This window comes from Globicephala melas, chromosome 5 (genome assembly GCF_963455315.2).
Source record: "Globicephala melas chromosome 5, mGloMel1.2, whole genome shotgun sequence".
NCBI lineage: Eukaryota > Metazoa > Chordata > Mammalia > Artiodactyla > Delphinidae > Globicephala > Globicephala melas.
The window spans coordinates 70,895,116-70,921,800 of NC_083318.1; the positions used below are offsets into that span (position 1 = coordinate 70,895,116).

Sequence of the window (26,685 nt, forward strand, 5' to 3'; positions counted from 1 at the left end):
ACAGGAAAGGCTTCAGAGAAGATGGGGATTGAGCTGAGTCAGAAAAGATGAGTAAGTGATTACTAGGGCACTCAACACATTTCTGATGGATAAAATAGATATGGATAGATAGACAGCTCCTGGTAGGCAGGTAGAGGAATATATCACTTCAAGTTGATTGAACAATAGTAACAAAGGCACAATGTGAAAGAGTAACTGCAGGTAGAAGCCAGCTGGGGATGGAGGAAGGAGACAGGGAAGACAAGGAAAAAGGCCATCAAGTACCTTGTATTCCAAGCTAAGGAGTTTTAACTTGATCGTAGAGCAGATGCAAATCTACAAGTTTTAAAAATCCCTTTTATGGTTTTATAGTTGAAAGATGAAGATCCAAAAGTAAAATCAACTAGGGCAGTAATCCACCAAGAGAAAGGAGTTGGGAGCTGCAATAAGGTTGTAATGAAGGGAAGGAGAATTCACAGGACTTGGAAATAGATCGGATGTGTGCTGGGTTGAAACAGTGATGGCAAGGGAGTTAAGGGTGTAAAGAGACAATATATTTATATGAAAGCAATTTCTGATCTATAAAAACAATTGAAGAACACTGTTTTCTAAAGTCCAATTAGATAGTGGCAGAATCAGACAAAAATCCCCGTTTTGTCTGACGTTAATTTTCTTCTACCACAAAGAAATTTTTTAAAAAAATCATAGCTGAAAGTAATAAAAATATCATCAAAAGTTTTAAAATAAAACTTCATCTGTATTATAGAGAGATTTAATAGATTTTTTTCCTAAGTTTCCCCAGAGTATCAAGGTTGTTTCAAAGACAGGCTCTGAAGAAACAGCCCTGCAACTCATTAGTATTTGACCTTGTGTAAGTTTTTAAACTTTCTGAGCCTCGTATCACTCATTTTTGAAATGGGGGTACTAATAAGACTTCATACAGTATTGTTTTGAGGAATAAAGAAAATAATGCATGTACTTATTTAGCACAGTGCCTGGCCTGTATTGGGTACTCAATAATTTGTATCATAATTACTACTAATGTGCACGAAAGAGTTAACATGACAGGCCTATGGTGCTGCCTACAAGGTTGGTCCTTGGCTGGGTTCTGGGAACTCGCACTTTGAGAGGGGAGGGCTCTCCCATTCCCAGCACTGATAAGAATGGCTCACTGGGCCTAACCTGTTTGTACAAACAACCTGGCTTATGCTGAACCCCTGCTTTCCTTCTGGAGTCTGGAATTTTGGTACATGCTTAGACAGAGGGTGCCTATGTGACCAGCCTCCAATGAAAACCTCGGCCACTGAGTCTCTAACGAGGTTCCCAGTTAGAAAACATTTCACAATTGTCACAATCCGGTAATGGAGGAATTATATACCCGCTTTGTGGCTCTGCTGAGAAAGGACTCTTGCGAGCTTGTGACTGGTTTCCTCCAGACTTGCCCCAGGCACCTTTTCCCTTGCTAATTTTGCTTTTTCTTCTTTCACTGAAATAAATCATAGCAGTGAGTTAAACTCAGCGCTCAGTCCCCTGAGTTCTCCTAGTGAATTACTGAACCTGGGGGTAGCCTTGGGGATCCCTGACACAACTAGTCTCCCTATTCCTCAACCTTATAAACTATTGTCAGCTTTCATAACAGAGGAGTGTTACAGACAAGAAACCAACAAAATTGGTAATACCAAAGTCCAATTATAAAAATGTCCTGATTTCTTAGCTAACAATAGTTGCAGATTTACACTCTACTCGAAATTTTTGTATTCAAATATCTAAACATATAAAAATCTCTCCATTCCTTGTTTTCTCACCATTATTTAACAGGCCTTTTTTCTTTCTTTTTTTTTTTTTTTTTTTTTTTTTGCGGTACGCGGGCCTCTCACTGTTGTGGCAGAGCACAGGCTCTGGAGGCGCAGGCTCAGCGGCCATAGCTCACGGGCCCAGACGCTCCGCAGCATGTGGACCGGGGCACGAACCCGTGTCCCCTGCATCGGCAGGCGGACTCCCAACCACTGCGCCACCAGGGAAGCCCCAAAAGGCCTTTTTTCTGATTAAACTCCAGTCCTGTTCTTCCCTGGATTCCATCTCAAAACCATGTGGCGGCTCCAGCAGAACGTCAGGTGGTCTAACCCCTGTGTCATTTAGTTCCCTGACCAGAAAGCAAGAGCGCAGTTTCCTTTGTTCTGTGTTATTGTAAGAAGAGCAAACAATATAAATCGTCAGTAAGATCTTTTATTGGTTCACTAGAAGATGCAGAAACATAAGCTAGTTGAGAAAGAGCAAGGAGGACAAACCAAAGAATGGCCCACAGCAGAAACGGAAACACAAGTTTTACATGAGACTTGGAAGAAACAGCTTGACTGAATTTCTCATCGTCTAGAACAGAATTTCTTAGCATACTTTGAAAAGTACAATAAACTGTATTTAATAGGAAAATTTTCAGTAAAAGCTTATTGCCATCCTATGGAAGGAGCTGGGGTCCAGAGAACCAGGAAAAGATTGATGTCTGACTCTGTGATTAACTGAGAGTTTTAATAAAGGATGAATGTCACTGAATTGCTACAAAGAAACTAGGAATCATAGCTACTAGATCAATCAGTAGCCAATCAGTATTTCTTTTAAAAAACAGAACTATGAACAACTAAAATAAATATCTCTGGGGCTACTGCAGAATGGCCCCCATGGTTTTTCTAATCCACTTAGAGTCTTACAAGTCTTACACTTTTAACAAAATATTTTCTTTTAATACCTGTTGATTCTGGGCACTGGGCTGGCAGGGCCCAGCCCTGGGCTCCCTGGCTGAGGCTCCTGCCCCCTGCTTCCACACGTAGGCATCTCTTGGGACAATTGGCACAAGAGCCGCAAGACCGGGGACAAGAGAAAGCCCTACCACAGGAAGTGGAGGTATGAGCTGGAACGCCCTGCTGCCAACACCAAGATTGGACCCCGCCGCATACACACAGTCCATGTGCAAGGAGGGGCAACAAGAATTACCGGGCTTTGAGGCTAGACGTGGGGAACTTCTCCTGGGGCTCGGAGTGTTTGTACACGCAAGACAAGGATCATTGATGTTGTCTACAATGCATCCAACAACAAACTGGTCCGTACCAAGACCCTGGTGAAGAACTGCATCATGCTCACTGACAGCACACCGTACCGGTAGTGGTACAAGTCCCACTGTGCACTGCCCCTGGGCCACAAGAAGGGGGCCAAGCTGACTCCTGAGGAGGAAGAGATTTCAAACAAAAAACGATCAAAGAATATTCAGAAGAAATATGATAAAAGGGGGCTTCCCTGGTGGTGCAGTGGTTAAGAATCCACCTGCCAATGCAGGGGACACGGGTTCGAGCCCTGGTCCAGGAAGATCCCACATGCCACAGAGCAACTAAGCCCATGCACCACAACTACTGAGCCTGCGCTCTAGAGCCCGCAAGCGACAACTACTGAGCCCATGTGCCACAACTACTGAAGCCCACGCGCCCTAGAGCCCATGCTCCATAACAAGAGAAGACACCGCAGTGAGAAGCCCGCGCACCACAACAAAGAGTAGCTCCCACTTGCCGCAACTAGAGAAAGCCCTCAGGCAGCAACGAAGACCCAACGCAGGCAAAAATAAATGAATGAATGAATGAATGAAGAAAAAGAATGCCAAAATCAGCAGTCTTCTATAGGAGCAGTTCCAGCAGGACAAGCTTCTTGCATGCATCACTTCAAGAGCAGGCCAGTGTGGCTGAGCAGATCACTATATGCTAGAGGGAAAGGAGCTGGAGTTCTATCTGAGGAAAATCAAGGCCCAGAAAGGCAAATAAATCCTCTTCCCTCCTATCTTAGCTCATATAATAAAGGTGTTTATTGTTCTAAAAAATGTGGGTTACCCACATTACAGCCCTTTTCAGATCACAGCTTCTAGGGCGAGGGAGATGAAAACAAGAACATTTACCCAAGGAAAACAGAGAACTGGGCAGATTAACCCAAACAGGGAAGAAACATAACAGCGAAGTGCTACTGGGCTTACCTAGGAGCTAGGCTGAGAGCTGTCAAGAAGGAATTCTGCCTAGTACTATCAGAACTTTTATTGTCTCAAGAATTCAGATTCTTATCTTAAAATTCCTGACTTTTTAATATAGTTAACTATTTCTTTTTAACTGTGGGAGGCAAACAAATCTGCAACCATATTTTCAACTGAAGGTCGTAAGTTTGCCAATGAACATCAGTCTCCAAGAAAAGAATCCAGGAGGGATCAGAATGCCCAGCCCATGGGAGGAGGGGGGTTCAGGCAGGACTAGCTAACGGGACTAGGCTCCCTGGGCCAGTCAGCAGTAGCCAGAAAGGAGATGGATTCTTCTTGTTTTTTTTTTTTTTTTTTAATTGAAGTATAGTTGATTTACAATATTGTATAAGTTTCAGATGTACAGCACAGTGATTCAGGTTTCTTGCAGATTATATTCCATTATACATTATTACAAGATATTGGGTATAATTCCCTGTGCTATACAGTAAATCAATGCTAAGTGTCAGAGGCTGGGCTGTTACATGTTGTGACAACCTCTTCATTCTGTCCTTTCTGGTTCTCATGGTGGCGGAGGCTGCTGCCAGGAAAGACAGTGGGTCAGGTTCTGAAATAAGAGAGTTTCCACTGTTCTCTTTATTCTGCTTAAGCTAAAGCCATTAGGGCACTTTTAACTTTGTATCATCTTTGTATTATCATTTACCATCTTCAAAGTGACTTAACAATTGCAATGTATTTCAATTGTATGGGTCCATGTTTCTAAGCAGGTAATGTAGGATTCTGAGGGTTTTTTTGGTTAGTAAAGGACCACACTTTCCCACGTTTACTGTTACATTCCTATTCTTTTCTTATGATATTATTCAAATTATGACAAATCATTATTATACAGCAAAAAATTATTAATGTTTCCCCTTAAAATTTATTTTAGATTTTAAAATAATTCATATTTCTAGTCTTATCTGAAACCCTTTTGGAATCCTGAATTTTTCAGATTTAATAAATGTAATACAGCACATACACCATATACACTCCCAGCAAGAACTGGACAACCCACATAATTAAACACATTACTAATTCTGCACACACACACACACACACACAAATCACACTAAGATAAAGACTAAAAATAGCTTCATCTAAGGTCAGGTTTTGCAACTGAGAGAGTTTTTGAAGTTTGGGTCTTCAGCATTTTGGGGTTTAGGAAGGTGGATAAAGGACTATAGTCCTAAATTACGTGAACAGGCAAAATTCCACAATGACAAGGTCACAATGACAAGCCAGAGCAGAAATGAACAGAGTTAAGGACTCTGTTGAGGAGCACCAGCGAGAAGCAATGCCATTCTGTCTGTATTGGGGGAACCAAAATACAGAGAAATCAGTGGGAGAAATTAGTGGAAGTAAAACAAAACAAAAACAAAACAAAAATGAGTAAATCCATTTCTGAGGAAGGTGCTCTAGGAAAATAGCAGAATAAAATAAACTAAAATCAAACATCAGGATCACCAACAATCTACTGTAACCAAGCAGACAATGGCATGTGGTCAAAAAGGGCAACACAGTCTCCCAGCCATTTCCTAGAACCCAAGAAAATTTCTAAAAGGGAGGAACGTGGCTGGGCCTGCAGTACTAGATGAGGCACTCCCAAGATGGCAGGAGAAAAAAAGATGGGTCGGAGGCCACTCTAATATGCATGCACCTCATCTAGTGGTAGAACCAGAGGCTAAAACAACTGAAAAGACAGGAGCTGGCTGACAACATGGCCCCCCTCTGCCACCTGCTCATTGACCAGGTTCTTAGTGAGCCACTGCCCTCTGCTCCCATCAAAGGAACTTTGCACTAGCTGCTTATCACAAAAAAAAGTTGAACAGTTCTGTTGTCAGTCAACTCCACCCAATCACTAAGCAGTTTTAAGTAACTTTCACTTAATAATGAAGAAATATTCATATAAAGTGATGAACATAGACAGTTTATATGTGCTAAAGAAGACTTTTATACATAATATGATAGTTTATGGAAAAGAGCCATGTACACAAAATACTTAATGAATTCCACAAGGATCTAAAACTGATGTAGGGATCTGTTTTCTCTAATACATTAATTCACTAGGCCGATATAAAATTGTATACGCATGTATATACTAACCCCATAATTACCAGACTTGTGAAAAATGTCTATCCATATCCTTAACTTTATCTTTCCAATCCAAATGATAATAAATCATTACCTTAACTTCATTAACCTAAAGCTTACTCCATAAGATTTGGAGGGTATGCGGAATGTCAGTATTATAAAACAGTATCAACATGGAAAGCAACAAAGTAAACTTTGATTGTCTCCTACCTCTGCCCGACCCTCATAGTAGGTTAACATGGACTCTGTTAGCACAAAAAGTCTCTCTTTGTAGTTTAAGGGTGATGTCTTCTTTTTCTGCTGTGACCTTTTAATAAGAATCTCTTCCAGAACAGTGTTAAAATTCATCTCGGTCTTCTGATCACTGTTTCTCCTGCCATTGAAGATCCCAGGGTTCTGAAGGAAGAAAATAAACAGTTGCAATAAAATGCGACATGTTAATTATCCAAGAAGGCTGTCATTCCAAATTTACCAAAACAGATTTTACTCTGACCACAGCTAGAGCCGAGGAATGTTACTCCATGCACCTGGACTAAAAATGCCCAGGGCATGAAAGCTCAACCTCCTCTTCTTCCCCAGCCCCATCCTGTTCCTCCATGTCCCTGGATTTCATAAGAAAATCTAATCAAGGTTTGCCATGATGATGATGATTCACTCCTTTGTCCCTCCCTGCCATCCCTTAGCTTGCTGGCACACTCTTCTGCTATCTGATTGCAGGGAAACAAATATCCCAGCAGGAAAAGTACATTTCATTGCCTGCATGGCTGGTTTAGGCTGATATTTAAATTGCCTCAGGATCTTGGTACACAAAACAGACAAGCACACAGGCACGGTAGACTGTGAACAAAGTGCATTATTACCATAGTGGTGGATAGCATTCAATCTCCAGCTCTAATAAGGATGTAATCTTGATCAAGCATCCTCGCCACCAGAGCCACGAGGATGTTCTCTGATACCTACACCACCATGCTCCACATTTCTCTTCCCTATGGCTCCTGTCTCAACCACAAGAGGAAGGAAACCCACCCAGTTACAGCTAATCCTACTCAGCTAACCTACCCTATACAGCTGCCCCTCAGGGCAGAGTTCACCTGTGTAAGGTTCTCAGCCCTATATTTGGAGCCCCACGTCTAGACTATCCATGCCTAGACTAATAAGCCTTCTAAAATCTAACAAAATTTAACTCTCTGAAAACCAAAGATACTCAGAAAAGGCCTGAACATTCTTACCTGAGACAAGTTGAATGGACAACAGCCCTTTCTTCCCTGCTCTCCACCACACCCTGACAAGAAGTCATTGTGTATCAAACCACAGAGGCAACAGGAGTCACGTGAAGAGCACAGCCGGGAACTTGATACTGCCAGTGAGGAAGTCTACCATCTTCACACCCAACCCGACACCTCGGAAACACCCTTGCAACTCCCTATTACTGAACTCCCGTCATACAATCAGGCCCTCCATTTTCTGGAAAGTTACTTTACAACAGCTTAACCTGTGAATATCATCAGTTTCCTTCATTCATAAAATATGGAGGTAAATACCACAAGGTTACTGAGATGTGGGAGAGAACTTATTAAGAAAACACCACACAATCATTAATCATTAGAGAAATGCAAATCAAAACTACAATGAGATATCATCTCACACCGGTCAGAATGGCCATCATCAAAAAAATCTAGAAACAATAAATGCTGGAGAAGGTGTGGAGAAAAGGCAACCCTCTTGCACTGTTGGTGGGAATGTAAATTGATACAGCCACTATGGAGAACAGTATGGAGGTTCCTTAAAAAACTACAAATAGGGGCTTCCCTGGTGGTGCAGTGGTTGAGAGTCCGCCTGCCGATGCAGGGGCCACGGGTTCATGCCCCGGTCTGGGAAGATCCCACATGCCGCGGAGCGGCTGGTCCCGTGAGCCATGGCCGCTGAGCCTGCGCGTCCGGAGCCTGTGCTCCACAACGGAAGAGGCCACAACAGTGACAGGCCCGTGTACCGGAAAAAAAAAAAAAAAAAAAACTACAAATAAAACTACCATACGACGCAGCAATCCCACTACTGGGCATATACCCAGAGAAAACCGTAATTCAAAAAGACACATGCACCCCAATGTTCATTGCAGCACTATTTCCAATAGCCAGGACATGGAAGCAACCTAAGTGTCCATCAATAGATGAATGGATAAAGAAGATGTGGCACATAAATACAATGGAATATTACTCAGCCATAAAAAGAAACGAAATTGAGTTATTTGTAGTGAGTGAAGTTAAGTCATACAGAATGAAGTTAAGTCAGAAAGAGAAAAACAAATATCATATGCTAACACATATATATGGAATATAAGGGGAAAAAAAAAGGTCATGAAGAACCTAGGGGTAAGACGGGTATAAAGACACAGACCTACTAGAGGATGGACTTGAGGATATGGGGAGGGGGAAGGGTAAGCTGGGACGAAGTGAGAGAGTGGCATGGACATATATACACTACCAACTGTAAAATAGATAGCTAGTGGGAAGCAGCCGCATAGCACAGGGAGATCAGCTTGGTGCTTTGTGACCACCTAGAGGGGTGGGATAGGGAGGGTGTGAGGGAGGGAGACGCAAGAGGGAAGAGATATGGGAACATATGTGTATGTATAACTGATTCACTTTGTTATAAAGCAGAAACTAACACACCATTGTAAAGCAATTATACTCCAATAAAGATGTTAAAAAAAAAAAAAAAGACGGACACCAACCTCTCAATACCAAAAACTGAAGAGAGCAAATGAATTTATATTCAAACAGAAATAGACCCATAGACATAGAAAACAAACTTATGGTTACCAAAGGGGAAAGGTGGTGGGGATAAATTAGGAGTTTGGGATTAACATATACACATTGCTATAAATAAAATACATAACTAACAAGGATGTACGGTACAGCACAGGGAACTAGACTCAATATTTTGTAATAACCTATAAGAGGAAAGGATCTGAAAAAATACATATATATAAGTATGTATAACTGAATCATTGTGCTGTACATCTGAAACTAACACAACATTGTAAATCAACAATACTTCAATAAAAATACATACACACATAATTAATTTTTTAAGAAAACTGGACACAGTCTCTCTGGAGACAGTCTCTTTTAAAAAACGGGAGACAGTCTCTCTAATTAATATTTTTTAAAAACTGGAGACAGCAAATTTACAAAAACATTGTAAATCAACAATACTTGAATAAAAATACATACATACATAATTAATTAATTTTTTTAAAAAACTGGAGAAATAATAGGCTTGATGCTCTAAAGTAGAAAACGAAGATGAAACAAAATTTCAGAGTCCTCCAGCTCACTCTCCCAGCCATTTTCCACACCGAAAAGAACTGACCCATTCAGAAATAAGAATCACAAAGGAACCAACTCTGGGTTAAAAATATCTTTTTAAAATAAAACTCGTAGCTGCAAGTTAAGCCCCTTTTCTCTGTGTCTCCTTGAAGGTGAACACAAGAACACTCTCTTCTTGGGACTTCCCTGGTGGCGCAGTGGTTAAGAATCCACCTGTCAAATGCAGGGGACACAGGTTCAAGCCCTGGTCCGGGAAGATCCCACATGCTGCGGAGCAACTAAGCCCGTGCGCCACAACTACTGAGCCTGCGCTCTAAAGCCTGTGAGCCACAACTACCGAAGACCGTGCACCTAGAGCCTGTGCCCCACCACAAAGAGAAGCCACCACAATGAGAAGCCCGCGCACCGCAATGAAGAGTAGCCCCGCCCGCCGCAACTAGAGAAGGCCCAAACGCAGCAACGAAGACCCAACACAGCCAAAAATAGATAAATAAATTTATTTTAAAAAAAAAGAACACTCTTTTCTTTACTCTGACTGCTAATTGTTAAAAGTTTGAAAAACTTAACAGTCTTTGAACACCAACATTCTTTTTTTTTATTGAAGTATAGTTGATTTACAATATTGTGTTAGTTTCAGGTACACAGCAAAGTAATTCAGGTATATTTTTTCAGATTATTTTCCACTGTAGATTATTACCAGAGATTGAATATAGTTCCCTGTGCTACACAGCAAATTCTTGTTGCTTATCTTGAACACCAATATTCTGAAGGAGGTAACGGACACTGTTCAGGTAATGAACACTGTTTTACCAATGAGAAACCCAAACCACCAGGAAGTTACATTCTCTGCCCAGTGTTGCAAATCAGAGTACCAGACTCATGGATCTCAGTTTCATGGTCTAGCAATTTTAGCCAAAAGATCTAAAAACTCTTTTTCATCATAAAAAATTCTGCCTGAAAAAAAAAATATTTTATATATATATATATATATATATATATATATATATATATATATTTTAAATGGCTGCTAAGGCTACCCAGCCTACTCTATACACCCTTTCATAACATTTTTAATCAAGGGAACAGAGGTGACTGTGAGTTACCAAATGATAGGATGGTAAGCGGTATAGTAAATAAGAAACAAACAGCCTAGTTATCAGGGTAGAAGAAGGATGAACTCCTTACAGGAAGGAGCAAAGAGTGATTTAAGGTTGTTGAAATTCTCACCTTACTAGGTTAAGCCATATGAAATTGCCAATGTTCGGCAATATTTTACCTACAAAATCAGCAAAACTATCTAATTCAATCTAATACTTGTTAATGCCCTTAGATTAGTAAACTTTAGTTAAAGCCCTCAATTTTGGAATTTATACATCAGAACGCATTGCCTATTACACATCTTGTCATAGGTTTACGACAAAGTTAGTGCCTGTTTGCAATTTTAAGAAATCTAGCATGAATAAACATCAGACTGACATTTACTTGAGAAATCAAATGTGTGCCTGACAACAGTACCTGTAGATTATATTTCAATTCAAAAGTATCTAAAATGGGTAGCTACTATATAGGAACAAATCTTACCATGCTCTCTTCTGCAACATATACTCTCAGCTTAAGCCCCAATTTTATTTTGTAAAAGGGGAATTGAGTAGCAGAAACACAAGCAAAGAAGAAAAAAATGCTAGGCCGACTTCAATCAGAATAAAGGGTACATTCTAGGCTCCCCACTTATCATGAATTGGAGCTATTCCAGGATCAGGCAGCTTTGTAGCTCTAGAAGAAAGTAACACTTTAGCCCTCAGGTCTTCCTTGCCTATGAAACAAAGGCACCCAGGGATAACCTGTATTAAAGTCTTGACTGTGTCTTCTTTCAACCAACTGATATTGTAGCAGGCTACAAAGTTTTGAGTAGCCTTGTCTGGTGACCTATTGAACCTAGGTCTAGATAAGAGAAGACTCAAAAGGTCAAAAGGCAAAAGTTACAGAGGCCAGCTGACTTATCTCATCTTTCCTGGTCCCCATCCAGCCCACTGCCAAATGGTGGGTGATTACAGTGCTGTACTGGGGGCCAAGTGAACCTGGAAATAGACTGAGCAGTGCTGCACTAAGGATAGTTGTTTCTTATTGTCCATATAATACAGGTACATGCACTGATTTAACATGTGCTCTTTAAGACAAGTTTGGGTTTCACAATGAAGGTCCCCACTGTGGTCCTTGGCTATGACTGTGGTTGAGGGCCTCCTGGCTGATAAAGAGGAAGAGAAAAGAAAGAGAGAGAAAAAGAACAATGGATGGAGAAAAGAAACCATGGGTAATACTGTTACCCGAAAACTAGACTTGCCTCTTGGTGGGTATTGAGCCAAAAGACAGAACCAAACCAAAGAGCAGAAGGAAGGATTTATTTCTTGCAGCAAGTAAAGAGGACAACAGGGATATTTCCCAAAGCGGTGTCTCCCCAAACAGCAAGATTGGGGCCGGAGCAAAGAGAATTCAGCATAGAATTGGGGAAAGGTTGACAGAGTCCAGGCACTAGTTGACTGAAGTCAGAAGGGTCAGCAAAGGTTGAAATCATCATTCCTTAGGTTCCAGTTGATCTGGTGGTTGAACCCTCAAGAGGGTGTGCATTCTGCAAAACAGCTCAAGAATGTGCTTCAGGCTAATCCTTACCTTTGAAATCGTAAACTGATATATTATGGTTAAGTTATCTCCCTGGCCTGGTAACAGCTGTTTGTTTTTACCTTCTTTTGCTCCCTTAAAATCATTAACTACTGAGACCTATTCTTCTGCAAGGGCAAGCATTGTGGCCGGGCTTAGATCACAAAATGGCTTAAGCCTAAAAGGGCTGGGTTCTCTTCCTCTGGGGACCCCCACCCTATATGCTTACAATACCTCAAAGCATCAACAAATATATTTACTCTATAGGTGATTCATAGTTAAGTGATTCTAGAGAGAAGCAAAAGTTGTCATAAAAATTACTCACTGATCAATTAACCACATAGGTCCCAATCAAATATTCCTTCCACATTACTAGGTTTTGCTTCTCTCACTGAATAAGGGAATGCAACAGTCATCAACTTCAAATACTCAAAAGATAAGGGTTTTCAAAAAGTCAATAATGAGAATAATGTTGGAGAATTGCTCCCATCACACTCAATGCCACTGGCAAATGAGGATCTTGCAGTAAGTTAGCTAGCTAGTAAAAATAAAATAAAATAACACAAGTGTCAAGAATGACTTACACTTAAATTACTAAAGTACACTGAAGCAGACTGCTTTTTGCCCCCTGCCCTCATCCATTCTTCCCTTCTTCCTGGACGTATGGGCTAGAGATACTTCCCAGCCTCCTTGGCAGTGACATGTGGCCATCTAAGGTCAAGCCAAGCGGATGTGTGCAGAAGTGATGCGTGGGCCAACCTCAACTTAAAGACAAGCTACTCTCCCCAGATTTAGGGCATTTTTCACCTCCCCACCAGCCAGAAAGTACACATGGCAGACTCAACTTTATGCATTCAAGACATCACTGTAGACAAGAGCAAGGGAGGAACAAGATGGAACCTAGTTCTTTTTTTTTTTTTTTTTTAACATCTTTATTGGAGCATAATTGCTTTACATGATGTGTTAGTCTCTTGGAACCTAGTCCTTGAATGACTTCATGGAGCAGAGCTGCCCTATCAGCCTAGATTTGGTACCCTACTTTGACAGGTTAACACACTTCTATATTATTTTAGAAATGACATATGATGGTTTCTTTGTTACAGTGACTTAATCTTTATTCTACCGCATGGATACACCCTTGCAAAAACTGATAAAGCTTTCTAATGCTTTCGAAAAAAATGGCCCTCTTTAGATCTGTGCTAATTTAAACGTAAAGGCTGTCACAACTTTCTATCACGCATTTTCATCAGAAAAATAATCTCAAGGAAACAACTAATATTTGATTGCGTCTTTGTTCTAAGAGTTAACAATTATAATCTAAATTGTGCCATATATGAGATAAAATAAACATTTTCACTTTATTTTTCATGATAAAGTCTGAATCATAAGGGTTTGTGTTCTTTTGGTTTTTGGTTTTTTTTGGGTTTTGTTTTGTTTTGTTTTTTACTACTTACTATGAAACATTAGTGGATTCACTTTGACAACATTTGGCATTAATTCTCCTCCCATGAAGGAATTTCTGATACACAGCAAATACTTCTCTTTCTGCTTCTTGCTAATTCAGAAGGAAACAACTAGTGAAAACAAGACATGAATAACAAGTTTCTCAAGTAGGTAAAGTGATTTTCAGCAACTATACTAGAAAAAAACATAAAAGTAACTTGGAAATTATATATAAAATAACACCAAAATGTGTTCCTTTACTATATTAATCTAAATTGTTTTTAATATGAAACATTCATCTATGTCAACATATTATTTTCCTATTGTTTTCAAAATAGGAATAAAGAACCCAAGTCATTATCGCATTCGGTTTTTTTACAGAATGAGCAAGCTTTTTTAACAAAAATTTCAAGAACAAAAACAGTGAGATTGAGGAGGAACCAACAGACTTTAAAAGTCTTATGAGACAGTTGAAATGTGTGAGACAACTGTGGCAACTTGAATACTAACTGTATACTGGTGATATTTAAGTTTGTGGTAAGATTTTGATGATAACAAAATAGTGTTAGGTTGTTCTGGAGTTTTTTGGTGTGACGACGGTATTGTGATTGTACTTTTAAGAGTTCTTATCTTTTAGAGATACATACTGAAAATTTTACAGATAAAATAATATCTGTGATTTGCTTTATAACCTGGTAAGGGGGATATGGGAGCACAGACAAAACAAAATTATTCATGAGTTGATAACTGTTGAAGCTGAGTGAGGCACACAGGAAGAGTTCATTATACTTTATTTTTGTCTGTGTTTGAAATTTTCCATAATAAAAACTTTTGAAATATGTTTAAGGGAATAGCATGGTTTTCCATGTCCCTGTCATCCAACCCTTTGGAACTGGTAAGAAAGAGAATAGAAAAAGATGAAAGGAGGAAGAGAAGGGAGAGAGGGGGAAAAAAAGAACCAAGGCAGCCAAATAAAAGTAGAAAAAGGTGGGTGGGCTCTCCTTCCTCCAGGATATTATTACCACACTACCCAGCTCATCACGGAAGCTCTTCCAATGATCCCAATGATTCCCTGAGTCAGCAGAACTTCATGGTAAGGTAATGTGATACCATTTCTTCCCCAACAGACAGGAATATGTGGTTTCTGGATTATTTTTATGGTTATTTTATGGTTATGTGGTTATTTTTATTTTCCAAAAATAAAACCACAGTCTATGCAACATTTGTCCTTGTTATAACTCCTCTTCTTCCCTCTATTTCCTTTCCTTTCCCCTGTTCAAATTTCATGAAAGCAGACGTTAGCTTTTCAAGCCTAAAGCACAATAAAAAGAAAATTCTGTACAGGCTAACGAAGTACCAAAGAATAGTGGGCAGTCAGGTAAAGTGAGTATAACCAAATTGCAGCCTTTTTATAAAAGAATCATTAGAAAGCTCACCAAAGGTAAGCATCACAACTGAAACTACAGAGCATACTAAAACAAGATGGCAAATTAGACCAGAGAATTATTTACCCTTACTTCTAAGGCTTGTGTGGCTCAGTTAATGAAAAATTTCCAAAACTGAAATGCCAGCTGTTACATACCTGATCTCTAAAAGAATAAAAATACACTGATAAAAATACTAAACATTCTCATACATCACTTGTAACAAATGAAAATTGTAAACTACATTCAAAAAGTATCACGGGGGCTTCCCTGGTGGCACAGTGGTTAAGAATCCGCCTGCCAATGCAGGGGACACGGATTTGAGCTCTGGTCCGGGAAGATCCCACATGCCACAGAGCAACCAAGCCCCTGCGCCACAACTACTGAGCCTGAGCTCTAAAGCCTGCAGGCCACAGCTACTGAGCCCGTGCACCACAAGTACTGAAGCCTGCATGCCTAGAGCCCATGCTCCGCAGCAAGAGAAAACACCACAATGAGAAGCCCGCACACCACAACGAAGAGTAGCCCCCGCTCACCACAACTAAAGAAAGCCCACACGCAGCAACGAAGACCCAACGTGGCAAAAAATAAATAAAATAAAATAAATAAATTTTCTTTTAAAAAGTATGAATATAAGCCATGATCTAATTACTGTGGAAGATGTCCAGTGACCTTTTTTTATGGGATTATAATTAGCACACAATATTATATTAGTTTCAGGTGTACAACACAGTGATCCAATATTTTTATACATTATGAAATGATTATCACAAAATTCTAGTTACTATCTGTCAGCAAAGTTATTAGAGTATTACTAACTATATTCCTTACACTGTATGTTACTTCCCCATGTCTTATTTGCTTTATAGCTGGAAGACTGTACCTCTTAATCCTCTTCACCTATTTTATCCATCCTCCTACCCACCTCCCCTCTGGCAACCACCAGTTTGTTCTCTGTACCTATGAGTCTATTTCTGTTTTGTTTTTGTTTGTCTATTTGTTTTGCTGTGTAGATTCCACAAATAAGTTACATCATATAGTATTTGTTTTTCCCTGTCTGATTTATTTCACTTATTTTTCTCTGTCTGACTTATTTCATAATACCCTCCAGGTCCATCCCTGTTGCTGCAAATGGCAAGATTTCATTCTTTTTTATGGCCAAGTAGTATTCCGTTGCACATATATACCACACCTTCTTTATCCACTCATCTATCAAAGAACACTTAAGTTGCTTGCATATCTTGGCTATTGTAAATAATGCTGCAATGAACACTGAGGGGTATATATCTTTTCAAGTTAGCGTTTTCATTCTCTTCAGATAAATATCCATAAGTTGAATTGCTGGATCATATGGTAGTTCTATTTTTAATTTTTTGAGGAACCTCCATATAGTTTTCTATACTGCACCAATTTACATTTCCACCAACAGGGCACAAGGGCTCCCCTTCCTCCACATCCTTGACAACATTTGTTGTTTCTTATCTTTTTGTTAATAGCCAATCTAACAGGTGTGAGGTGATACCTCATTGTATACAATTTGATTTGCATTTCCCTGGTGATTAGTGGTATCAAGCATCTTTTCCTATGTCTGTTTGATGTCTTCTTTGGAAAAATGTTTATTCAGATCCTCCGCCCATATTTTAATCAGGCTGTTTGTTTTTTTGGTATTGAGTTGTAGGAGTTCTTTGGATATTAACCCCTTATCAAGTATATCATTTGCAAATATCTTCTCCCATTCAGTGGGCTGTCTTTTTGTTTTGTTGGTTGTTTCTTTTGCTCTGCAAAGGCTTAGTTTGATGTAGTCCCATTTGTTTATTTTTGCTTTTGTTGCCCTAGCAACATATCCAAAAAGATATTACTAAGACTGATGTCAAAGAGATTACTGCCTATATGTTCTAGGAGTTTTACGGTTTCAGGTTTTACATTCAAGTCTTTAATCCATTTTGAGTTTATTTTTGAATATGGTATAAGAAAAGTAATATAAATAAATCTGCTGCATTTCTATATACTAATAACAAACCATCAGAAAGAGAAATGAAGCAAATAATCCCATTTACAACTGGAATAAATTTAACCAATGAGATGAAAGACCTACACTCTGAAAACTATAAGACAGTGGGAAAGAAACTGAAGACAACACAAATGAATGGAAAGATATACCACGCTCATGGATTGGAAGGATCAATACCATTTAGATGTCCATACTACCCAAAGCAATCTAGAGATTCAATGTAATCCCTATCGAAATATCAATGGCATTTTTCACAGAACTAAAACAAATAATCCTAAAATTTGTATGGAACCACAAATGACCCCAAATAGCCAAAACAATTTTAAGAGAGAATAACAAAGCTGGAGGCATAACACGCTCTGATTTCAAACTATACTACAAACTTATGGTAATCAAAACTGTATGGCACTGGAATCAGTGGAACAGAATAGAGAGTCCCCAGATAAACCTATGCTCATACAATTAAGCTACAACAAAAGAGGCAAGACTATACCATGGGGGAAAAGACAGTCTCTTCAATAAATGGTGTCGGGAAAACTGGACAGCTACACGCCATAGAATGGAACTGGGCCTTTTTCATATACCCTATCCCTAATGAAGTAAACTGACAGTGTACTTCCCTGTTCTTTGCTCTACCCATCATCATCATCTGGACCATCTATGATACGTAATGCTGCTCTTTTTTAAAACAGATGCAAATTCACTGACACTCCTCCCCTTGAATCTGAGTGGGATTTTGATTCCTTCAACTAATATAGTACAGCAGAAGGGATACTATGTAATCTCTGAGGCTAAGCCCAAAAAGGCCAAGTACCTCCTCCCTTGTTCTTTTGGACTTCTCATTCTTGGAACAGTCCTTCTTGGAACCTAAACACCATACTGAGAGAAGCTTCTGCCAAATGCAGAAGCCACATATAGGTGTTCTAGTGCAGAATTCCTGCTGAGCCCAGCCTTCAAATCATCCCAGCCCAGGAGACAGATATATGACTGAGAAAAACTCTCAGATGATTCCAGTCCTTAATTGTCCAAGTTGCTCCCAGGTAGCAAGTTTTCCAAGAGCACAGATATTGTGGAGTAGACATTCCCACTGTGCCCTGTCCAATTCTTAGCCTACAGAATCCACGAGTGTGATAAAATGGTTGTTGTTGTGTGCCTTTTAAGTTTAAGGTAGTTTGTCACACAACAGTAGATAACTGGGACATATAATTAATATACTACATCATTCTTGACCACCTCATTCTCATTTCATTCATCTCTAATCCCTGTCAACTCTCTTCCCTCCCTTAAATGTTTCCTCATTCATTTCTTCACTCATCCATCTTTTCACCATGTTCAGTTCACGAACCAATCTGTTCACAGGAGTAGTTTCAGACATTCATATATAATCATTCATCCTGGCATTTATTGCACAGCCATGATGTATGAGGAACTATGCATGAGGCATTGAGGTGGTTACAAAAATGAGCAAGGCATGATCTTTGCTCTAGAGTGGCATAGGGAAAAGTGACTTAAAAACAAAGAGCTACAATACAAGCTGTTGAGGGCTACAAAAGTGATATGTACAAAGTGTTCTGGAACACTAATAGCCCCTAAAAATCACTAACATGCAATCACTAAAGAGGTAACAATTACCCCTCTTCGAAGTATGGTGGATCACTTCAATGTGGATATGACATATAAAGAGAATTTTGACAGATGGCTAGAGATACACCAACACATGAATAAAAGTAGATGTTAATATTCTGGTCTGTATAATCACTTCCATGTATAATATATATGAAAATTTTCTTTCTTAAAAGTTGCTTGATTTTAATCTGAATCATAAGAAGGAAATAAAAGTTTTTAAATGGCATGTGTTCACTCTGTCATTCTGAGAATTTTTTTTATTGGAGTATAGTTGCTTTACAATATTGTGTTACTTTATACTGTATAATAAAGTGAATCAGCTATACGTATAGATATATCCCCTCTTTTTTGGATTTCCTTCTTATTTAGGTCACCACAGAGCATGGAGTAGAGTTCCCTGTGCTATATAGTAGGTTCTCATTAGTTATCTATTTTATACATAGTATCAATAGTGTATATATGTCAATCCCAATCTCCCAATTCATCCCACTCCCCTTTCCCCCTTGGTATCCATACGTTTGTTCTCTACGTCCGTGTCTCTATTTCTGCTTTGTAAATAAGATCGTCTATACCATTTCTTTCAGATTCCACATATATGCGTTAATATATGATATTCGTTTTTCTCTTTCTGACTTACTTCACTCTGTATGGCAGTCTCTAGGTCCATGCATGTCTCTACAAATGACTCAATTTCATTCCTTTTAATAGCTGAGTAATATTCCATTGTATATATGTACCACATCTGTATCTATTCCTCTGTTAATGGACATTTAGGTTGCTTCCATGTCCTGCCTATTGTAAATAGTGCTGCATGAACATTGGGGTGCATGTGTCTTTTTGAATTATGGTTTTCTCAGGGTATATGCCCAGTGGTGGGATTGCTGGGTCATATGGTAGTTCTATTTTTAGTTTTTTAAGGACTCTCCATACTGTTCTCCTCAGTGGCTGCATCAATTTACATTCCCACCAACAATGCATGAGGGTTCCCTTTTCTCCACACCCTCTCCAGTATTTACTGTTTGTAGATTTTTTCATGATGGCCATTCTGACTGGTGTGAGGTGATACCTCATGGTGGTTTTGATTTGCACTTCTCTAATAATTAGTGATGTTGAGCATCTTTGCAATTCAAGCTGTTGACAAATGTGTTTGTTGGCCATCTGTATGTTCAGAAGTTTTATACTGGCTCTCCACTATGAGTTTTAATTTTGCATATTTTGTTAGTGTAGAAAAGAAGTTAAACAGAAAAGCAGTAGCCTTAGTTACAGAAAAATGACTCTTTTAACTATATATATTCTTCACTTTACATACGAAATGCATTCCAAGTACATGGCTGAAATTAAAATAAATTTTAACTAGAATAATGTGCCAATATGGATTCAATTATAGAATTAAAAATACATTTGCATGGGGAAAAACGTTTATTCGATACACGTGGTACAAATCTTTGGAAAGAAACAAGGCCATTCTAGGTGTTAAAGAATTGAGAAATGGTTTCATGAAACTTCCAGAATTTGTCAACAGCTTGAATTCAAATCTAGTATTTTTTTTATTCTTTTTTTTAAATATCTTTATTGGGGTATAATTGTTTTACAATGGTGTGTTACTTTCTGCTTTATAACAAAGTGAATCAGTTATACGTATACATATGTTCCCATATCTCTTCCCTCTTGCATCTTCCTCCCTCCCACCCTCCCTATCCCACCCCTCCAGGCGGTCACAAAGCACCAAGCTGATATCCCTGTGCTATGCGGCTGCTTCCCACTAGCTATCTACCTTAAGTTTGGTAGTGAACTTTCATTTCACCATCATCCTATTACTTTCAACTACCTTCTCCAAAACAAATGTTTCCCACACATAAGCATCCCCCAACCATGCAAAGATTTTGACTCTAGACAGTTCTCCTTTGGGGGTGATATCCAAGCATAAACTCTTTTTTTAAATTTATTCATTTATTTATTCATTTTTGGCTGCGTTGGGTCTTTGTTGCTGTGCACGGGCTTTCTCTAGTCGCAGAGAGCGGGGGCTACTCTTCGCTGCGGTGCGCAGGCTTCTCATTGCAGTGGCTTATCTTGTTGCAGAGCACAGGCTCTAGGTGCGCGGGCTTCAGTAGTTTTGGCACGCGGACTCAATAGTTGTGGCTCGCGGGCTCTAAAGCGCAGGCTCAGTAGTTGCTGCGCACGGGCTTAGTTGCCCCGCGGCACGTGGGATCTTCCCAGACCAGGGCTCGAACCCGTGTCCCCTGCATTGGCAGGCAGATTCTTAACCACTGTGCCACCAGAGAAGTCCCCCAAGCATTAAATCTTAATATCATGTTTTGCCAACAGATGATTGCATATTTCAGTGTGTCTGAAAATTCCATTTGAAAAATTATATTCTATAAAATAGATGTCCAATTTTTTCCAGTGCTGTGTGAAATTGTAAAAAATCAACTTTACGTAAATAAGAATACTGATATTTAGATAGCCACACAGAATAAATTAGTTAATATCTATGTGTGTGTATACATGTTATACAGACATATAAATATCCATTCTGTTCCACAGCAATTTCTCAAAAGCATATTTCCAAGTATTTTTCCCCCTCTGAATACTCTGCCTTAACACAAACCAAGCAAAAGAAAGTATAATATTTGGCATGATCTAGCAACTGGTACACTGCCTGAAACGCAATATGTATGCAGTAAGTATTAGATGGCTTAATGATTTCCCTTTATTTAAGCCTCAATGGTATTTACTTCAGAAACCAAACCTCAAAGGTAACGGAAGCATCTACTTCAGCCCTCTCACCATATTTAGTTTCTCTTATTGTCACTGGACAGACTTGCAGGAAAAATCTTTTTCAAAAGTACATCCGTCTGCATTTCAAATCAGCATGGTCTTTGTCTTTGAACCATAAATCAACAAAAAACTAACAGGATCTTTTTCTCCTCTGAAATGTTCCTGCGGATTAATTCTGCCCTATGCATGAAGTTGTTTTTTCTGACGGGGCTGGCAGCTCAGAGGTTACTCAACCCAGCGACCCACACATCTCTGATGTTGAGAACTGACGGTGTTTCCTCCAAGCTCTCCTGTGCTATCTCTTCAATGTGACAGGTCTTTGTCCGCCACTATTCCGAATCTCTTGTTAACATGTAAAAGTGAGCCTCAGGGTATAGAAGAACCTTCTCTGCCCTTAGCTGACAATGCAACGGAAAGCAAAACTCACAAACTCTGAGACCCTATGATTTCATCTCTAAGATTAATGCACTGAAGCTGATGAGCTCTAACCTAGTCTTTAGCCCTAAAAGTCTATGTAGCTCAACATTTTAGAAACCCACCTGTTCCCTATACTACTACGGTATTAAACACAGAAAATTCAACCATCTAGAAGGCAGGCCTATACCTTTGACATGTTAACTCTCAAAATTTTAATATGTTCCCTGACAGAGCTGCAAATGACATAAACAATGGTTCTTTAAACATTATACTAAAGATTCCTTTCCCTATGTCACCCTCCGTTACCTTATTTCACCAACTGCTTACGTTAGAACTTCTGGCTAAGCAGCATGATTTAGTAGAAGGAACCTGAACTTTTTTTTTTTAATTGAAGTATAGTTGATTTACAATGTTGTGTTAGTTTCATGTGTGGAAGAAAGTGATTCAGTTATACATATACAGATTCTTTTCCATTATAGGTTATTACAAGATATTGAATATAGTTCCCTGTCCTATACAGTAGGATCTTGTTGCTTATCTATTGTATACATAGTAGTTTGTATCTGCTAATCCCAAACTCCTAATTTATCCCTCCCCCACCCCCTTTCCCCTTTGGTAACCATAAGCTTGTCTTCTATGTCTGTGAGTCTCTTTTTGTTTTATAAATAAGATCACGTGTATGATATTTTAGATTCCACATATAAGTCATATCATATGATATTTGTCTTTCTCTGTCTGATTTATTTCACTTAGTATGATAATCTCTAGGTCCATCATGTTGCTTCAAATGACATTATTTCATTCTTTTTTATAGCTGAGTAATATTCCATTGTATATATGTACCACATCTTCTTTATCCATTCATCTGTCAATGGACATTTAGGTTGCTTCCATGTCTTGGCTATTGTGAATAATGCTGCTATGAACATTGGGGTGCATGTATCTTTTCGAATTACGGTTTTCTCCAGGTACATGCCCAGGAGTGGGATTGCTGCATCATATGGTAACTCTCTTTTTAGTTTTTCAAGAAACCTCCATGCCGTTTTCCATAGTGGCTTCACCAATTTACATTCCCACCAACAGTGTAGGAGGGTTCCCTTTTCTCCACACCCTCTCCAGCACTTATTGTTTGTGGACTTTTTAATGATGGCCATTATGAACAGTGTGAGGTAATATCTCATTGTAGTTTTGATCTGCATTTCCCTGATAATTAGTGATATTGAGCATCTTTTCATGTGCCTATGGGCCATCTGAATGTCTTCTCTGGAGAAATGTCTAGGTCTTCTGCCCATTTTTTGATTGGGTTGTTTGGTTTTTGTTACTGAATTGTATAAGCTGTTTGTATATTTTGGAAATTAAACCCTTGTTGGTCACATTGTTTCTAAATATTTTCTCCCAGTCCATAGGTTGTCTTTTCATTTTGTTTACAGTTTCTTTTGCTGTGCAAAAGCTTATAAGTTTGATAAGGTCTCATTTGTTTATTTTTGCTTTTATTTCTATTGCCTTGGGAGAACAACCTAAGAAAACATTTCTACGATTTATGTCAGAGAATGTTTTGCCTACAGGAACCTGAACTTTTGAGTCTGACTGACCTGGCTCTGAATCTTAGCTCTGCCATTTACTAGCTGTATAACTTCATGCAAGTTACTTAACTCCTCTGAGACTATTTCCTTACCTATAAAATGAGGATAATGATACCAACCTTAAAGGAGTATCATGAGGTGTAAATCAGAAAAATGCATGTAAAGTTTCTTAAAAGCAGCAAACAGGAAAGCACAGTCAGTTGGTTTTGCCATACCTTTGTTCTGAACTGATACACATCTACACATTCAACAACTGTTAACTGAGCATCTGCTAAGTGCCAGATATGTTATCAGGTTCTGGGACACAAAATAAAGCATAAGGCACATCCAGTAAGGTGTCCACAGCCTAGGAGAAAGGACATATATGACAGAAGCTAATGATGTCATTAACCACATGATAAGTGCTACACCACAGATGGATACAAGCTTCGGCTCTGCCCAGAGGTAGGAGGTGGAAAGATAATCAGAGAAGATGATGTCTGAGCTGGGTAAAGGCTGAGTTAGTTGTCACCCAAGGAAGATAGTGGAGCAAAGGCTCAGCCTCATGAAATGTAAGGTGAGTTTGAAGAAAAACGAACAGTAAAAACAGCTTCTATTCATTTAAATATATTCTATTTCAGTAATCCTTCCTCTCCCCCATTCCCATCCAAATATGCACACATACTCTCAAAGGAGAGAATGCTATTTCCACTATCAAAAAGAAATCAAAATCCAAAATGATTCCTTTCCAGCCTTGTGTTTGTTTGTTCATTCATTTTTCAACCAAATAAGGTTGTTTAAAATCTACTGTATACCAAGCGCTGTGACAGAGATACAACAGTGCAAAGGAAAACACAGGCCCTGCCTTTTTGGAGCTTACACTCCAGTGGGCTTTCTCTCTAATGCCTTAAAGAGCCCTCCCCTGAAACATCCTTCTCAAATGCCACACAGAGGACAGGGGTGTACCCAGGTTATTCATATTCAGGTTATTTGATTACAGAAAATGAGAGCTGGGCACTCCAATAATTAGAAATCACTAGGTCCAAACCTCTCTACTGATAATATAAATATCAGAGTCCAAAAAGGCTGAGTTGACAAATATTACCTCTCTCTCTTTGTTCATTAATACTGTTATCAGCATCTTAATTTTTAAAAACTAACAACTCACCATAGCAATTTTTTAAGAACTCAAGGCTAAAATTATGGGTTGCTTTTTTTCTCAATGTCATTCAGAAGGTAAGGTTTCACACACACAAACACACAATCACACAGTCCTTTAACTTTTAAAACTGCACCCCCGGGCTTCCCTGGAGGTGCAGCAGTTGAGAAGAATCCGCCTGCCAACACAGCGGATATGGGTTCGAGCCCTGGCCCGGGAAGATCCCACATGCTGCAGAGCAACTAAGCCCGTGCACCACAACTACTGAGCCTGCGCTCTAGAGCCTGCAAGTCACAACTACTGAGCCTGTGCACCTAGAGCCCATGCTCCGCAACAAGAGAAGCCACCGCAATGAGAAGCCCGCACACCGCCATGAAGAGTAGCCCCTGCTGGCTGCAACTAGAGAAAGCCCGCACACAGCAACAAAGACCCAACATAGCCAAAAATAAGTAAATAAATTTATTTAAAAAAAAAAAAAAAACTGCACCCCCCACTCAGTATTTCATTTCATTAAATGAGTTCGTACACATAAAGCACTCAGAAGAGTACTTGGCACTTAAGAGCCATGTAAGTGTTTCCTCCTAGTGTTATCATTTTAACTTATTTTTTGTAGTGTTACTATTAATCACTAAGAAATTAAAATGTGCAATAGTCCTATAGCAAGTACCACTTTATAAATAAATAAATAAAAGCAAAGAGAATGTAACCGATATAACAACAACAACAATAATAATACCTTTGAGACTAGAAATCTAGTGTCCTTACTCCCAGACTTCTATAGTAAAAGTCTGGCTACATTAGATAGCTGACAAGCTACATTAAAATTTTTATTTTTATTGATTTATAATTTATACCTTGTGTACATCCAGTGAGAAATTGAGACACCTTACAATAAAAATACATGAACAACAGCAGCACTATTTATCATAGCTAAGACACGGAAACAACCTAAATGTCCATCAACAGATGAATGGATAAAGAAGATGTGGTACATATATACAATGGAACAGTACTCAGCCATTAGAAAAAGAATGAAATAATGCCATTTGCAGCAACATGTATGGACCTAGAGATTATCATAGTAAGTGAAGTAAGTCAGAAAAAGAAACACAAATACCATATGATATCACTTATATGTGGAATCTAAAATATGACACAAATGAACTTATCTATGAAACAGACTCACAGACATAGAGAACAGACTTGTGGTTGTCAAGGCGGAGGGGAGTGGGGGAGATGGATTGGGAGTTTGGGATTAGCAGATGCAAACTATTACATATAGAATGGATAAACAACAAAGTTCTATTGTACAGCACAGGGAACTATATCCAATATCCTGTAATAAAACGTAATGGAAAAGAATATGAAAAAGAATATATATTTATATAACTGAATCACTCTGCTGTATAGCAGAAATTAACACAACATTGTAAATCAACTACACTTCAATAAATTTTTAAAAAATACATGAACAAAATTTAACCAAGGATGTGTGAGACTTATGCACTGAAAACCAAAAAATGTTGTTGAAAGAAATTAAAGAAGGCCTAAATAAAGGGAAAGTCATCCATGTTCATGGATTGAAATTCCTAATATTGCTAAAATGACAAACTTTCCAAATGGCTCTACAGATTCAACGCAACTCTATCAAAATTCCAACTGCCTTTTTTTTTTTCTTTTTTTGTACAAATGGACAAGCTGATCCTAAAACTCATACAGTAATGCTGAATAGCCAAGTTAACCTTGGGGAAAAAAAAAAAAGGTTGGAGGACTCACATTCCCAATTTCAAAACTTATTACAATATTACAGTAATCCAAACAGTGTAGTATTACATAAAGATAGATACACAGATCAAAGACATAGAATTGGGAGTCCAGAAAGAAACCCATATATCTATGGTCAACTGATTTTTGATGAGCATGCCAAGACCATTCCATGAGGAAAGAGCAGTCTTTTCAATAAATGGTGCTGGGACAACTGGATATGAATGAATTTAGACCCCTACTTCACATCACAAACAAAAATGATTTCTAAATGGATCAAAGACTTAATGTAAGAACTCAATCAAAAAACTCTCAGAAGGAAACATAGCTGTAAATTTTCATAATTTTAGATTAGATAATGGTTTCTTAAACATGACACCAAGAGCACAAGCAACAAAAGAAAAA

The 26,685-nt window shown here is 38.8% G+C and overlaps 1 protein-coding gene and 1 pseudogene across 1 annotated transcript in view; one reads left to right on the forward strand and one right to left on the reverse strand.

The window, feature by feature from the left end:
* TEC (tec protein tyrosine kinase) overlaps window positions 1-26,685 on the reverse strand; it is a 141,482-nt gene that overhangs the window by 88,510 nt on the left and 26,287 nt on the right. Inside the window, exon 2 of the mRNA XM_030880465.3 lies at window positions 6,323-6,508. Coding sequence (XP_030736325.1) covers window positions 6,323-6,460 — 138 coding nt within the window. The 5' untranslated portion in view covers window positions 6,461-6,508. The remainder of the gene's footprint in view (window positions 1-6,322; window positions 6,509-26,685) is intronic.
* LOC115865695 (small ribosomal subunit protein eS8-like) lies at window positions 1,341-3,782 on the forward strand (annotated as a pseudogene).